This window comes from Puma concolor, chromosome B1 (assembly GCF_028749965.1).
Source record: "Puma concolor isolate L17-30 chromosome B1, mPumCon1.1.hap2, whole genome shotgun sequence".
Taxonomy (NCBI): Eukaryota; Metazoa; Chordata; class Mammalia; order Carnivora; family Felidae; genus Puma; species Puma concolor.
This window is the reverse complement of record NC_141670.1, coordinates 70,257,744-70,274,587: the sequence shown is the minus strand read 5'-3', so window position 1 is coordinate 70,274,587 and position 16,844 is coordinate 70,257,744. Positions and strand designations below refer to the sequence as shown.

Below are 16,844 nucleotides of genomic sequence, written 5' to 3'. Positions count from 1 at the left end.
CTTCTGCCTCCCATATTATATAATTATCTGCATAAGGGCACATTTTGCTCACCATTTTAACTCCAGCACATGTTGATGCAAAGTGGATGCCCACATGTATTTACTGAGTGGGTGAATTAGCAAGGCTCTTGTGGGTTTTCAAGAGAATCTGAATGATTGCTTGGAGGAAGAGCAAAAAGCATGCAGGTGGCTGGAGCAGAGAGTTAGCAAGGTCCCTAGCAATCTTAAGAGTCTGTGCTTTCTGCATGTTTGATTCAAATTTTCTTAATGACAGTTACATTTTTTTATTATTCAGGGTCTGCAAAACTACCTATTGATGATATTTGCATTTTGCATCATCTTGACTGGAGCATTATGCACGGCTTACTCTAAAATCTAACAGGCATAAGACCAGCAGATGGCAGCAGTGGGTAAGAGAACACCACTACGGAACTCCACAAATATGCCAAGGACAGAGTTCATTTTCATACAGCAAATGGATCTCCACTTGTCTTGGACTGGGTAAATGATTTTTTTTCCCCACAAATGTGAAAATAAAGAAAACTAAGTTTCAGTCAAGTGTAAAAATGAAAAAATCTGCTAATGAACTATTTATGAAGGGAAGACTTTCCTGGGTGACTACAATGTCTGCATTCTCACAGCACTAGAGTGCCCCTTTTACCACAATATGGACTCAATGGGCAAGGCAACTTCTGCTTGTTGCATAAGCTACAAAACTGTGGAGTTCATATACACAAAGAATTTTGTATATGTCCAAGTTTCCAACATGTTACCCTCATTAATGAAGAGAGGAAGAAAAATGTTGGGGAGAGAAATAGAAGACCCACCTTATAATGGAATTCCAAAGATATTTAGATCCTTTGCTAGAAAAAGTAAATGTCACGGTTGGTCACTGAATGTTAAAAAGGCCATTTCATTATTTTTAGCCCAACCTTATTTTTACTTCAAATTAATATTGCGTAACTCTACATCACTCACTGGTCTTGGCTCAAAATGCTCTTGATTATCTCCAGATAAAATCCTCTTCAGAGAAGAAAAATTTCCCACCGTTGGGATTATATGTATAATACATATACAAACAAAACATACATACATACATGTATGTATGCACATACATAAATGCACACACATATGTATGTATGTAGGGGGAATGTATGTAGAGTTGCTGTAGTGAGGGTCTAGCTTATCAGAATGAGAATTTAGAGGGACCAAAATCTTCTTTGTATGTATAATTATTTTTTTCTGAAATATACTTCTGTAAAATTCTCTTTAAACTGGAGACTTTCTTCCTGTTTTAACTGGTGGTTTCCATTAGGTTAAAGAAAATAATGGACATGTTATTTATACATATGTGTGTGTGTGTGTGTGTGTGTGTGTGTGTGTATTCAGAAGAGACAGAATAGCATTCTACTTAAGTGTATGCACTCTAGAGCTAACCCAAATGGGTTTAAATCTCACTTGTTCTTCATCTTAATTGTATGACTTTGAACAAGTTCCTGAGCTTCCTGTATCAGATTCCTCATCTGTAAAATGGAAAATAGTGATAATGATGATTGTTGCAAGGTTCAAGTTAATTAAAATCTGTACCATGTGTTCATGAGTGTCTGGCACTTGGCAAACGTTATATAATCCTTAGTTATTATTATTATGTGCTGTTTGAGAAAGCAAATGTGTCTGTAGATTGGGGAATATTTTGTAAGAGCTATTGCCTTCACCGCCAGCCCATCCAAACAACTACTTATTCTTCTTTATGAGTGCACTTTTAAAAATGATACTGGAGTCTCGATTTCATTGAATTATTTAATTGTCACACCTTACCAAAACTCATTTTAACTTTAACCTGAAATACCATTAATTATGTTGATAACTTTAAATATAAATTAACATAATTATTCTTTAGTTGAGATTGCCAATTTATATGCAAAGTTTTAAATGTGAAATTAAACAATTGCAGAAGAAAAATATTTTTTTAATCTTATTACCACTATATAGTTTCTGCTACCATACAATGCCTTTAGTGTTAGAGTAGTGTGGGGAAAAATAAGCTTTTCAAAATAATTACCATACAAAAACTCATTGTATACAGGTTAGTCTAAATAGGCAACTACTGGGGAACCTGGGTGGCTCAGTTGGTTAAGCATTCAACTCTTGATTTAGGCTCAGATTATGATCTCATGGTGGTGAGATCAGCCCCTGCTGTGGGGCTCCGTGCTGAGTGTAGAGTCTGCTTGGGATTCTCTCTGTCCCTTTTTCTCTGCCCCTCCTATGCTTGCACCCAAAATAATAAATAAACATTTAAAAATAAATAAACATTAAATTACTTAATAAATAAACATTTAAAAATAATAAAATAAACATTAAAATAAATAAATAATAAACATTAAATAATAAATAATGAAAATAATAATAAACATTAAATAATAAATATATAACCATTAAAAATAATAATAAATAAACAGGCAATTGCCAATTCTACACTTTCTTCGCTCAACTTAGGATGTTAATGTCTCTCTCCAAGTTTTGCAGCTTTATTTTTTCTTATCTAGTATGGTCAGATTGTTGTGTTTTAACTCTTTATTGCTTGGCTGTCTCTGTGTAGAGAGAAGGTACTACCTGAAGTAGGGAAGTAGGAGACCAGTGAGGCTGGCATCCAGATTATTAAAATTTTTTCTTAGCAGAATAAAAACTCCTAATTCCTAAAAATTCCTAATGAGTTTTATGGAGTTAATAGTACAGTATTTCTCCTGAGCTACCAAATCTACATTTGTTCCTGTTGTGCTCATTTATTTGCACTTAGAGTTGCTAACCACTAAACCTATATGTATCAATATTGGTAGAACTGAAAAACACATGGAGTTAAAAAGGCAAGTTCTAGAACCATGTGCACAGCATGATACCATTTAGGTACATTTTCAAAAATCAAAGTAATATATATATTTTTCTATGCATGCCTATATATGCAAAAAGTTAGAAAAAATACACAAAACTCATACTAATGTTTGCTTCTAGTGAGGGTAAATGAGATCAAAATGGCAACTCTGGGGTTAATGTCAGCTTGAGCATTATCTGTAATTCTCTAATTTTTATGGCAATGAATTCATACATTGGTTCTTTAATATGTGTTAAAGAATCAACAGCAAAAGAGCTCAGAGCATGTGTCTAAATGTTAAAGTAATTAAGTCTAGATAAAGAGAATATGGATGAATGTTATGTTCCTCTTTATTTTTTTTAATGTTTTTAAATTTCAAAGAAAGCATGCACACACACATGCACACAAATAAAGAAGACAGGGTTCAAGACAAAGTTGGAAAATTACCCAACTTAAAAATCCCACCTTCTAAAGGTCGAATCCAGAAACTCACTTTTCTAGAATTCCTTGCAGTAGGATGTGACATTCCTGATTATGTAGCCTCCAAGGTCAATTTTATGGTCCTGCTGGAGATTATGTGAGCTACCTAAAACACTTGCTTCAGAAATTTACCCTCATTAAAAAAAATAACCTCACAAATATAGCCTATTTTAATCAACTTTAACGAGGTATAGTTTGCATCCAATAAAATGCTTAAGTGGAAGTGTTATGAGCAAATATATACACTCATGTAATAACCACTACAACCTAGATACAGAACATTGCCAGCAACCCATAAAGTTCCCTTATGCCCCTTTGTAGTTAATCCCCATACCCCGGCTACCAACTTATTTTCTGTCATTCTGAATTACTTTTACCTGTTCTAAAATTTCATATATATGGGATTATATAGTATGTACACTTTTGTGTCTGATTTCTTTTATCTTACAGCCATTTTTAATCTACTTTTATGATCTAAAACAATTATAATTCATTCTCAATTATTTTCCCTAGTGGAAAAAAGCATACATGTGTATTCAAAATAACAACTAAAACAAAAATGATTAACATTTGGAATTGTTATATTTAAGTATGTGATGTGTCTTGTTCCAGAAATTCAGTTTTAAATTAATAGTATAGTTAAGAAAAATACTCAATTACTCTTTGAATCCATCTTCAGTGTATAATGTTTATTTTTGAGGGGATGTAAAATATTAAGCTGCTTAAACTAGATCACCTACCTTTTCTACATGTTGAAAAAAAGTGTATCGTGGATTTCCTACAACTACTAAATGGATTATAATCTCCAGGGCTGGAAAGTGTGAATTTGCATTTTTACAAATACTCCTGGTGATTCTTATCATACTTGTGCTCCAAAATTTTTGAATTTGTGACTTATACTTTACTCTTTAAAAGATTTCAAAGAACTAGGTTATTAAAAAGTAAAACAAAATTCTGTCTTTCCTTCCTAAAAAGAGAGAGAAAATTTAAAGATAAGTATCCATTTAATTTTGTGCAGACTTTTAGGAGAAAAAAATAAAATGCATAAAACCAATCTGTTTAAATGGAATTATTTGGCAAAAAAAAAAAAAAACAATGGTAATAATAAATGAGCATTATATTATTTTTCTTTTTTGGGTCAAACCACTTACCTTCCACATAAATTATCTCTGAGGTTGGTGGCCAAGTCTGTTTTCACTCAGATTCTTCAGGTTAATAATATCTTTCTCCAGTAACAAAATCTCTGACATAATTCATGTTGACAAAATCCCATGAAAACAAACACACACACTCAAAAATCCCAATTTCAAAATGGAGAATTTCCAACAAGTCCTAATGAAATAAATCACTGAAATGAAGAGGAGAGGTGGATGAGAATAGTTTCTAGGATAGAAACAGTAGGCTGTAAACTAGAGCCTAACTTAAAGCATTCATATGATCTTCTGAAGAACCTTCTAAGACACTGACTGTATTTTTTCTCTTACCAACAGGGTCTTATAAGCACTGTTTCTAATTCATTTATACCTCACATTAATAAAAGTCTATAAATCTTTCATACACACCATAAGGTTTTGATTTATAAAACTCTACTCAAGTAATTATTTCCAACAGAGAAGGCTATATTGTCTCCCTTTCCTCCAAAAATATTTGAGAATTATATTGGCTTTATATGCATGTGATGGCTAAAATTACTGTGAACTCCTGAGAGCAGTTGTTCTATCTTTATACCTCAAGGACTTAGCACAATGCATGGCACACAAGAAAAAAAAATAACTTTTTTGCATTGTACCCTGAAGAATATCTTTAATTTACAGTCCAAAATTTATTAGCCAATGATTCTTCTAAAACACATTCTTAGTAAATTTACTGAATCATACCTTAAATATTTAGTGAGTGGTTTCCTTGTAGCTGAGGCACAGGCTAGGCATTGAAACACATCAATAAAGCAGCCATGGAACTTAATCAGAAAATCCTAAGAAATCAGGTAAAAATCTTTGAGGGCTGTGAAGGAAAATTTGGGGGTACTTTGAGGGAATACAGTAAAGGGAACCGATCATGAAAGATAATCCTTAAAATGAATAAATAAATAAATTAATAAATTAACCAAATTAATTGCTCATGGTGAAACCAAGAGAATTATAAGAAAGCTTTTTTATTTTGATATATTTTTTTAAAGAGCACAGATTAGGGGCACCTGGGTGGCTCAGTCAGTTAAGCATCCGTCCTGGCTCAGGTCATGATCTTGCTGTTCACAAGTTCAAGCCTCACATCTGGCTCTGTGCTGACAGCTCAAAGCCTGAAGCCTGCTTCAAATTCTGTCTCCCTCTCCCTGCCCCACCCCTGCTCGTACTCTATCGCTCTCTCAAAAATAAATAAAAACATTAAATTTAAAAAAAATTTTAAAAATAAATAAAGAGCACAGATTGTATCTTGCATCTTTGCTGAACTCAGCTCTTAGCTCTAATAGGTTTCTTATGGATTTCTTAGGATTTGCTATGTGGACAGTCAGGATGTCAGCAAATAAAGAGTTTTACTTCTTATTTTTCAATCCAGGTGCGATTCATCTCTTTTCATTGCTTTGTGGGCCTGGCTATGACCTCTGCCGTATTTTGAAAAGAAGTGGTAAAATGGGACACACTGATCTCACTTCCAATCTTAGGGGAAAAGCATTCAATCTTTCACCATTAAATATAATATAAGCTGTATGTTTTTTTCCCAGATGCTCTTTATCAGGTTGTGGAAATTACCTTCTGTTTGAAGTTTCTTGAGAGTTTTTTTTATCAAGGAATGATACTATATTTTGTGGGGGGGAAAATTGCATCTTTTGAGATGATCATGCTTTTTCTTTTTGTTCTGTTAATATGGTGAATTACACTGATTGATTTTCAAATATTAAACTAATTTTGCATTCCTGTGGTAGACACTACTAGGTCATGATCTGTTTATTAGCCTTTCTATATATTGCTGGATTTAATTTGTCTTTGTGTTCATGAGGGATATGTAATATCAGGGTAGTAGCTTTGAAACATTTACTAAGAATTGATACTATTCTTCCTTGAATGTTTGGTAGAATTCAAAAGTAAAGCTATCTAGGCCTTGCTTTCTTTAACATATATAGGGTGATTCAGGTCATCTATTTCCTCTTGAGTGAATTTTCTTAATTTATGTCTTCCAATGAATTTACTCATTTCGTGAACATGGAGACGTTATTGGCACAATATTGTTTATAATATTTTTTAATGTTTACTTATTTTGAGAGAGAGAGAGAGAGCATGAGGAGGGGAGGAGCAGAGAGAGTGGTAGAGAAAGAATCCCAAGCAGCCTCCACGCTGCTTAGAGCCCCATGTGGGGTTCAATCTCACAAACCACGAGATCATGACCTGAGGTGAAATCAAGAGTTGGATGCTTACCTGACTGAGCCACCCAGGTGCCCCTGTAATATTTCTTTATTCTCCTTTTCATATCTGTAGGATCTGTAGTGATGTCCCTTTCTCATTCCTAATATTGGTAATTTTTTTCTTCTTTTCTATTTATGAACATTCTAGCTAAAAGTTCATCAGTTTTATTAATCTGTTCAACAAATTAGCTCTAGATTTAGTTGAGTTTTCTCTATTATGTTTTTCTTTCCTATTTCATTGATTTGTGTTCTTCTCTATTATTTATTCTACTTCTTATAAGTTTTTAACTTGCTTTGATTCTCCATCCCCTCCCTCTTTTTCTAAATCTCCAACTATATATACATACATTCTACCTGCCTTGATCTTCCCAAATTCTTATTACTATCTATTCAACTCAGGAAGGCTTCTGGGCTCTATTTGTGTTTCCCTTACTGCACCGCAGCCTGTAAACTCTACCTAGGCAGTAAAATTGAAAAATAATAGGGCTCAACTTGTTTCTCCTTCTAACAGGGATCATAGTCCTGTCCTGCCTATGGTCCAGTGTTTCATATATTTTACCCATTTTGCAGTTTCTTTAATGTAGAAGGATTAGCTTGATTCTTATTACTCCAACTTTGCAAGAAGCATAAAGCCTCTGATTAACATTTTGTTACATTTTAATTTCAATTTCTCTTTTGTCACATTTTCATGAACAGCAACACCAAAGAATAATTAAACATTATCCTTGCATGAATATAGTTCCTCAAGAAATATGTCTAAGTCCTAATTTCCAGTACCTGTGAATATGACCTTATTTGGAAATAGGGTCTTTACAGATATAATTAAATTAAGGATCTCTATATCATCTTGGAAGGACTCTAAATCCAATGACCTTATAAGAGAAAGGAAAGAGATATTTGTCACAGAGACACAGAGAAGAGGGCCACATGAAGATGAAGGAAGAGATTGGAGTGATGGAACTACAAGCCAAGGAATGCCAAGGATTTCAGGAAGCCACTAGAAGCTGGGAGACAGGCATAGAAAGGAGTTCTCCCTCAGACCCTCTTGCCAGACTTTTTAGCCACTATAACAGTGAGAGAATAAATTTCTGTTGTTTTAAGCTACCAAGTTTGTGGTAATTTGTTGTCCCATCCCTGGGAAACTAATCCAATGAGCATACAAGACATTGCACAAAATAAGATGCACAAATGCAACCCAAAACCTTTAGTCCTAGCAGTACTACTGCTCAGATAAAGATATTGGCTAAGTTACAAAGCAAACATAGAATAAGTAGAACAATTACATGTTGTGAAGATCTCAAAAAGTGGCTTTTTTTGCCTCAACAAAGTTCAGCATTTCATCTTTAGATAGTATAGGATGGGGCATACTCTCTTCCTCCATGAAGTAAAGTAGAATATGTCAAGTAATATTCATTTGTTTTTTTTTATTTTTAAGAAAGAAATAAATCATATGACCTGGAATGTTGTATAAAGCATTTTAGGCACACAGCTCTGTGTAGAAAAAGCTGTGACAGGAATTAGATAAGAAAAAGAGTAGGATTTTTTTTTAAGTTTCTTGATATTTACAGTAAGATTCTTCTAGCACACCAAGGATATCAGAGTTAACTCAATTGTTTTTTTAGCTACTGGGCTCCTTATGTGGAAGTCATCTCACTTTTCTCCTGTTGAAGACAAACTCTCTGGACGACAGTTAAACTCCTATCTTTTAAGCATCCTGAGGAAAGTGAAAAATAAAATTGAACAGAGAATTTCAATGTGTGCTGTGACTTACTTATCACTTGTTTACACTGACGCTAGAGTAACCTTTATATATGTGTGTGTATATATATACATATATACATATACATATATGTATATACATATATACATATATGTATACATATATACATATACACATATATATACATATATACATATATATACATATATATACACACATATATATGTATAGGAACCTATACATATATGAACCTATATATATATGTATATGAACCATATGTATACATATATGTGTATATATATATATGAACCTATATATATAAATGTGTGTGTGTATATACATATATATATATATATGAAGAAAATTATTATAAGTAATTGGCTCACATCATTATGGAGGTTGAGAAGTCTTGAGATCTGCAGTTGGCAGTCTGCAGCCCTGGGAGAGCTCATGATATAGTTATAATCCGAGTCACAAACCTGAGAAGGAGAGCTTGATGGTGTAAATTCCTAAATTCCTGTCTGAGTTTGAAGGCCTGAGAACCAGGAGAACCAGGAGAACCAATGCTCTAAGTTCTACTCTGAGTCCAGGTCCCCCAAAGGTAGGAGAAAACCCACATTTCAGCTCAAAAACGGTCAGGCTGACTGTGAGTGAATCCCCTCTTACTCAGCCTTTAATGAATTGGATGAGGCCTCTGACATTGCAGATGGCAATCTGTTGGACTCAGTCTACCAATTCAATTGTTAATCTCTTCCCAAAACACTCTCATACGCGCACTAGGAATAATGTTTAACCAAATATCAGGGCACCTTGTGACCCATTCAAGTGACACATAAAATCAACCATCACATGTATGGTAGGCCATTTTGTGGTAATTAGCTCTTCAACCATAAAAAGAATTTGAGTTTAAACCCTTAAATACACTGCTTGGTATTATTTGTGGAAATTGTTTTAGAATGTGTCTGAGACTATAGTAAAACCTTGTTTATTATAAACACAGAAAAGAACATGCAATTCTTAGGAAGTTTTCCTCTGGGTCGTACCTAGTCTGACAGAATTTCACTCACTTCTATTGAAATCAAATTAAGCTCTAGTCAAATTAAGTAAAAACATGGGTCGGGGGCAGTGTAGCGATAAGGAGCCTAATAAAAATATGGTTCCAACTCTTAAAAACATTATGCATGGGGACATCTGGGTGGCTCAGTCAGTTGAGCATTGGACTTTGGGTCAGGTCATGATCTTGAGGTTGTGAGTTCAAGCTCCACATCAAGCTGCTGCTGTCAGCCTCTCAGTGCAGAGCCCACTTCAGATCCTCTGTCCCCTTCTCTCTGCCCTTCCCCCATTTGTACTCTCCATAAATAAATAAATAAATAAATAAATAAATAAATCATTATATACACTCTGAGGAAGGAAACTCAATGTATTCTTTCCACATATATAATGTATCTCTAAATTGAAACCCAACATATACCTCTTAAAAATCAAAGCAGTAGGGGTCATTGGGTAACTCGGTTGAGTATCTGACTTTGGCTCAGGTCATGATCTCACCGTTCATGGGTTCAAGTCCCACATCAGGCTCTGTGCTGACAGCTCAGAGCCTGGAGCCTGCTTCAGATTCTATGTCTCCCTCTCTCTCTCTCTGCCCCTTCCCCACTCACACTCTGTCATTCTCTCTCTCTCTCCATCTCCCTTTCTCTCTCTCTCTCTCAAAAAAAAATGAATAAACACAAAAAAGAATTTTTTTTAATAGAAGAAGTAAAGTAAGTTGTCATTTACTTGACTGGGCACAGCATTATGAGGTTGGTGGTCAATTCACTCATGATAAATTTTAAAAATACATAAAATGTTTTATTATGTGATAAACTTCCATAAATTTTGAGGGGAAAACATGTTAAGACTATGATTTAGTAAGACAGAGAAGTTTTGAGGGAACTTTGAGGATTACACTTATTTGGAGCAATTTATGAAATTTGCAAGTTGATAGAACATGGATAAGAGGAGTTGAAGAGACAATAATAAGAGCCCAACTAATAGAAAAAATTTAATTGAATACGACCCTTACTTTTTTGAGGCACAATTTATATGCAATAAATGCACATGCTGACACATTTTTACAAAGTTGTACATTTGACCTGCCATCACACAAATCAAGTTTTAAAGCCTTGCTTCTATCACCCATATCACTATTAAATTGTTAATTTTTTCTTCCAGTTTAAATGTATTCCATATTTTTTAAATTTTTTTTTATTATTTATGTTTAAGAGAGAAAGAGAGAGACAGCACAAGTAGAGAGGAGGGGCAGAGAGAGAGATAAGGAGACACAGAATCCAAAGCAGGCTCCGGGCTCTGAGCTGTCAGCACAGAGCCCAACAACCAGGCTCAAACCCATGAACTGGGAGATCATGATCTGAGCTGAAGTCAGACGCTTAACCAACGGAGCCACCCAGGTGTCCCATTCCATATATTTTTTTAAATGCTGCTGTCTCTCTCTCTCTCTTTAAAAATTGTAAATAATGCTCCTCTTTCTAGTTTATCATCTGCCCTTCTCCTCAAAGGAGCCTTTATTTCAGCTTAAGTGTGCTATGTGTCATTTCTTTGATACAATGCATGTCTTCACATTCCACTTCATAAGCTCACTTTCTTTAAACCCTCTTGTCTTTCCTCAAAGCTATAAGCATCAGGGGTGTCTCGGTGGCTCAGTTGGTAAGTGTCCATCTCTTGCTTTCAGGTCAGGTCATGATCTCACGGTTTGTGAGAATGAGCCCTATGTAGGGCTCCATGCTAAGAGCAGTGGATTCTCTCCCTCTCCTTCTCTGCCCTACCCCGCTGGCTCTCTCTCTCTCTCTCTCTCTCTCTCCCTCCCAAAAATAAATAAATAAACTTAAAAAACTACAAGCATCTTAATCTCAAGATACATTTTTATCTTTGTAGTTTTCCTTCACTGATTTAAGTAGCCAACACAATATTTTTATAAAATAGGTGCATAATGAATGTTTATTGAATGAATTGAAATAAGCTAAATCCCAAAGGCCTTGTTTGGTGCTAAAATTATCTTCTATCACATATTTAGGTTTTATATTGAGAGAAGTTTATTTGAGAAAAATTAAGATGTTAAAATTCAAGACCACTTATAATTTCACTGTGTTGCTGCTGTCTTTTAATAATAGCTCATATCCAATTAATACAGTAGATACAATTTACACAGTTTAACAGGAAATCATTTTAAATGTTCTAATTATTGGAAAGAACAAAAGTAAAACACAGTTTCTGTCATATCTTCCTTTGTAAAAAACATGCCTTGCTATTAAAATAAGAAGAGGAGCCAGATAAAATTATTTATACATTTTGGTGGGTTTTTTTAAGCTCAAGGAACATATTAGTAAAAAAATCTGTTGGCTTCCAGATGAAATTATCCAAGAAGATGTTAAAGTAAACAGCCAGGAAAATGCAGGCTTTAATTTTCTTGAAATAGAAAAATTAATATTCTAAGTAAGCTTGGAATTAAAAATCTTATATTTCTTAGAGCTGTAATGAATTATACATCTTTTGTTTTGTTTTGTTTTGTTTTTCTTAAGGATCAGTACTCTAAGATGTCTCTAATATTACATACAGTAACCACTAAAAAAGCATTAAGTTTAGTTGCTGGGTTAAGATTCTATATCCTGATATTCTTTGACAATCACGTATGTTTCTATGTTCCTAATAGTGTTCTTTTAGTGTGCATGATAAAATAAGGCATTAAATATTTCATAGGCTACTTTCCTAAAATGAAGTAGCCTAAGAAATCCAGGAAAATGTTCTTTCCTATACATAAATTGTAACACATGTGAATACTTAAATCCCAAGTTTATGAGTGGTGTCAGCCAATCAACTTACTGCTTATAGCACCTGCATTAAAGTCGAAAACTTTAGAACTGAAACCTCTCCTAAGAGGAAACATTCAATTTTAATAATTAGGAGAAATGTTGTAGCCAAGTGAGTTGGTTAAAATGAAGTATTTACTCAAAGTGAAATGTCTGGTTGTCTCACCTTTAGTTGTTAATATATATTAAACAGTCATTCATATAATTCATCTGTACAAATACATTTTCCATTTTGACCACCAGAGGCCAGTGCAGGTTTAATTGTGATAGTCTTTATGTTTAAAAAAAAAAATGTAGATTTTTTTTTAAGTTTGGGCTTCCTTTCTTTCTCCCCCTTCCCTGCATCTCTCCTCTGAAATGATCGTACTTTGCCATATATGGATTTTTTAAATTTGAACTAAGAAAAAACTTTTCTTATACCTCATACACACAAGTCGAATTTTCAGCATGATGTCTGCTTTTCAGTCTTGGTTCTTTATTACATTTGACTTTATTAGTTAGACTTTATCATTTAATTTCCTAGAAGTGGAACACATCACAAAATAAATCCATTTTTAGAGTTATTTAACCAGAAGAGTGTGTTGCCTGAGAATATCCAGGGCATAGAAAATTTCTCAAAGCCAGTGCTACTGGCACTGGTAAATGTGGCTGAATAAATACTAAGCTAGAAGCCACATTATTCTCTGACCAGATGACAGAGACATCATTACTAAATCATTAGGCTGAATGGCTTCAGGTTTCTCTAAGATGCTCTAATAATTCTTCAGCTTCATTAGACATTTTAGGTCACAGAGACCTGGGACTATCTGCCCTGCTATTTTTGAAGACCTTTTTGCAACCCAGAGGCGGAAATGTTTTCCCAATAGGCTATTAAGTAATCATTTGCTGTAATTGGATAGATTCTGGATATGGATTCTTATGGGTTCTTACCATCACTGGGTGGACTGGCTAAAGAAATGTGTGTCCTCAGTTCCTATTTCCTGGGTTCAGAATGATGTTTTACTAAGGAAAATGTCTGATGTAAAGTGGGGTACCAAATGATCCTGTTTGTTTCAGCACTAAAATTCTTAGTGGAAAATTACCAAGAAGCAAATTCCATGGAGATAGGAAAGTTGGACATGTCTAAAATACTCAGATCATAAGCTGAGATATTTTCCAGAACCTTCTTCATTTCTCTTCATTTACACAACAAAGTCATTTAGAATCCTGTCTCTTCACTCGCATCATCTTAATCGTGATGCTTTTTATTGAGGACCTCAGGTCTGAAATTCAAAATCACATATATGTATTGTCTTGGTAATAAAATCATCAACTTTAATATGGGAATGTGACATATTCTTCAATAAGTGGTAAGAAAATATATGAAAATCTAAATCTCACAATATATTCCAATAGATTTTTGTGCATTTTATTTGGGAGGTGGGGGAGCAATTGGAAGGCAATATGGAATTGAACACTTCCATATAGGAGGGATTTTCTGCAGAAACCAGGCTCTCTCTACATGCTACACTATTTTATGTAAATGTGGATCTCTTTTCTGTGGCTGTTGAAAAATTCAAAATGCCTAATTATTTCTTAACTTCAGTGCTTTGTGGGATTGATTTCTCCTGAAAAGATGTTTCAAGATCATAAATCAAAGGAAGAAAACATAATTTCCCTCAGCTTTTGTGTGGTTTTACTGAGTTCTGCAGCCCCAGCTGTTTGACCTACTATTCATTCAGGCAAACTTTTCAGAAAAGTCTCTCAGAAATCCAAAGGGCCAAAATGGCCCCATTCCTATGAAGTTTAGTTGTGTGTGTGTGTGTGTGTGTGTGTGTGTGTGTGTGAAAGAGAAAAAGAGAAAAGAAGGGAAAGCGAGAAACTCATCAACATAAATTGTTATTCATATTGGTTGAAGTTTAAACTACACTAAAAGAAAATTCTTTAGGGGTGCCCGGGTGGCTCAGTTGGTTGTGCGTCCAACTCTTGATTTCAGCTCAGGTCATGACCTCACCGTTTATGGGTTCGAGCCCCATGTCGGACTCTGCACTGGCAGCAGGGAGCCTACCTGGGATTCTCTCTCTCTCTCTCTCTCTCTCTCTCTCTCTCAATCTCTCCCCCCCCCCCGCTTCTCTCTCTCTGTCTCAGAATAAATAAACTTTAAAAACAAAAAAATTAATTAAAAAATAAAACTCTTTATAGAACGAGAATTTGTTGTTTTTTAACATTATGATGCCCATGTGCATTCTCCCTGAAATGGACAAAGATGTAGTTTAAATTGGCTTACCAATAAAACAAGTTTCTTTTTAAAAATTTTAAAAACAAAAGTATAAAACTGAAAATTAAATTGCACCTGCTTGATTCTCTCATTCTCTCCCTATCTCTCAATTTTTATCTTTCATACACACACACACGGTCTTAGACATCATCTCTTATATTTGTTACTAAAAAATCTAATTAAATGCTGCTATTAATGTTTATACATATATATTTTGTGCTTTTTTGTGTATGTTTATTCCTACTAGAATTATTGTATCGTAAGATATCTATCTTATTTTAAATCTTGATAGATATTCCCATAATGCTCAGCAAAAGCTGTAACTATATTTTAACCCTGCTAACAGATTCTCTACACACTGCCCAAATGATTTTTATCACTTTCTTAATTATTTCCCAGTGTGATTAGATTAAAATGGCATCTAAACATCCAAGTGTGTCTAAGTGTGTATTAGTTTGTGAGCAGAATTAATCAACTCTTCCTACATATACCAGCTCTTCGTATTGCCTTTTTGTGGCCTTTCTTCTTGTTTATATCTCTTGACAATTTTTTCTAGGGAGTTTGGGGGCCTAAAATTAAAATTTGTAGGATCCTTTTGTGTATTAAGGGATTTAATCCCTTTGCCTGCAGTGTATTTTTTGGTAAATACTTTTCTTAGTTTATTTTTTATTTTGTTTTTTTTGATGATTACCACCCATACATTTAAGTCTTACGAGGTAAAAATGTATCGAGTGTTCCCTTTTAATGATAGATTTTGGTCACACTATCAAAATAATTATTTTAAATCTCTATGATTTTTTCCTAACACTTTTATTTTCATGTTTTATATTTAAAATGTTAATTCATATGGAGTTAATTATAGAGCAAGGGGTAAAGATTTACCTATAGTGTTTTTCCAAAAACCTCATGGGTTATTTCAACCCCATTTGTTGAATAATTCTGCTTTCCTTCAATGTTCTGAAATGTTTTTAATGTATGTCAAATTCCTATAGGTACTTGAGTAAATCTCTGGAACAAGAAGTCATTTTTTTGTGCTAGGACCAAAGAGTTATACTTTCTATGTCTTAATAATACATCTTAAAATTGTTCAGCATATTCACTCTTATGGTTTGTCCCTTTCATGTTATTTCTAGTTATTCTTTATATATATATATATATATATATATATATATATATATATATTTACTTTTCAAGATAACCTTAGAATAAGTCTAGCATGTTCCAGGCAAACAAACACAACAGCAACAATACATTTGTTGATATTTTGATTGGATAGCATATAAGTTTGTAAATTTAATTCAGGGACAATTAACATCTTTCAAATATTTTAGTATTTTAGTTGTGCTACTGCATCGTTTTATATTTGATTGTCACCAGTTTTAAATACCAGTTCTTGGGGGAAAAAACAGTTCTTGGTTTTATTTATCAGTTCTACTATTTATCTAACTTTTATTTCTGTTTTAATCATTTTAATCCTCCTTATTTTAAATCTGAGTTAAGTGTTTAATTTAATATTTTATTCTCTTTCAGTAAGTAAAAATTCTTAACATCTATTAATTTTTCTATGAATACGATTTTAGACAAGCCACCTAAATTTCGATATCTAGAGTTTTTATTTTCATTTTCTAGATATATTCTGCACCACCAGTTTCTTTTTTTTTTTTTTTTTTTTTTTTTAATTTTTTTTTTTTCAACGTTTATTTATTTTTGGGACAGAGAGAGACAGAGCATGAACGGGGGAGGGGCAGAGAGAGAGGGAGACACAGAATCGGAAACAGGCTCCAGGCTCCGAGCCATCAGCCCAGAGCCTGACGCGGGGCTCGAACTCACGGACCGCGAGATCATGACCTGGCTGAAGTCGGACGCTTAACCGACTGCGCCACCCAGGCGCCCCTCTGCACCACCAGTTTCAATATTCCATTTTACACAAGAATAACTGAGATAGCAGTTTAAAATTTCCAGATGATTAAAGTTTTAAATTTTAATTTCTATAATTTTTATTTTTCATAAAATTAATGTAATCTATATTCTTTCTACTTACGAAATTTTATCGAATTAGGTTTTTCCAATGTTTTTATTTATTTATTTTGAGAGAGAAAGAGCAAGAGGGATAGAGAGCAGGCAGGGGAGGCACAGAGAGAGAGGGAGAGAGAGAATCCCATGCAGGCTCTGCACTGTCAGCACAGAGCCTGACATGGGGCTTGAACCCAGAAACCATGAGATCATGACCTAATCTGAAACCATGAGTCAGATGCTTA

The 16,844-nt window shown here is 34.0% G+C and overlaps 1 protein-coding gene across 8 annotated transcripts in view; it reads left to right on the top strand.

The window, feature by feature from the left end:
• The window catches only part of TMEM144 (transmembrane protein 144), a 53,816-nt gene extending 45,966 nt beyond the window's left edge, over positions 1–7,850 (top strand). For all 8 annotated transcript variants that reach the window (XM_086703997.1, XM_086703994.1, XM_086703999.1 and 5 more), the window contains one exon: positions 296–7,850. In XM_086703997.1, coding sequence (XP_086560123.1) covers positions 296–379 — 84 coding nt within the window. In that variant the 3' untranslated portion in view covers positions 380–7,850. The remainder of the gene's footprint in view (positions 1–295) is intronic.
• Positions 7,851–16,844: the final 8,994 nt, after the last annotated feature.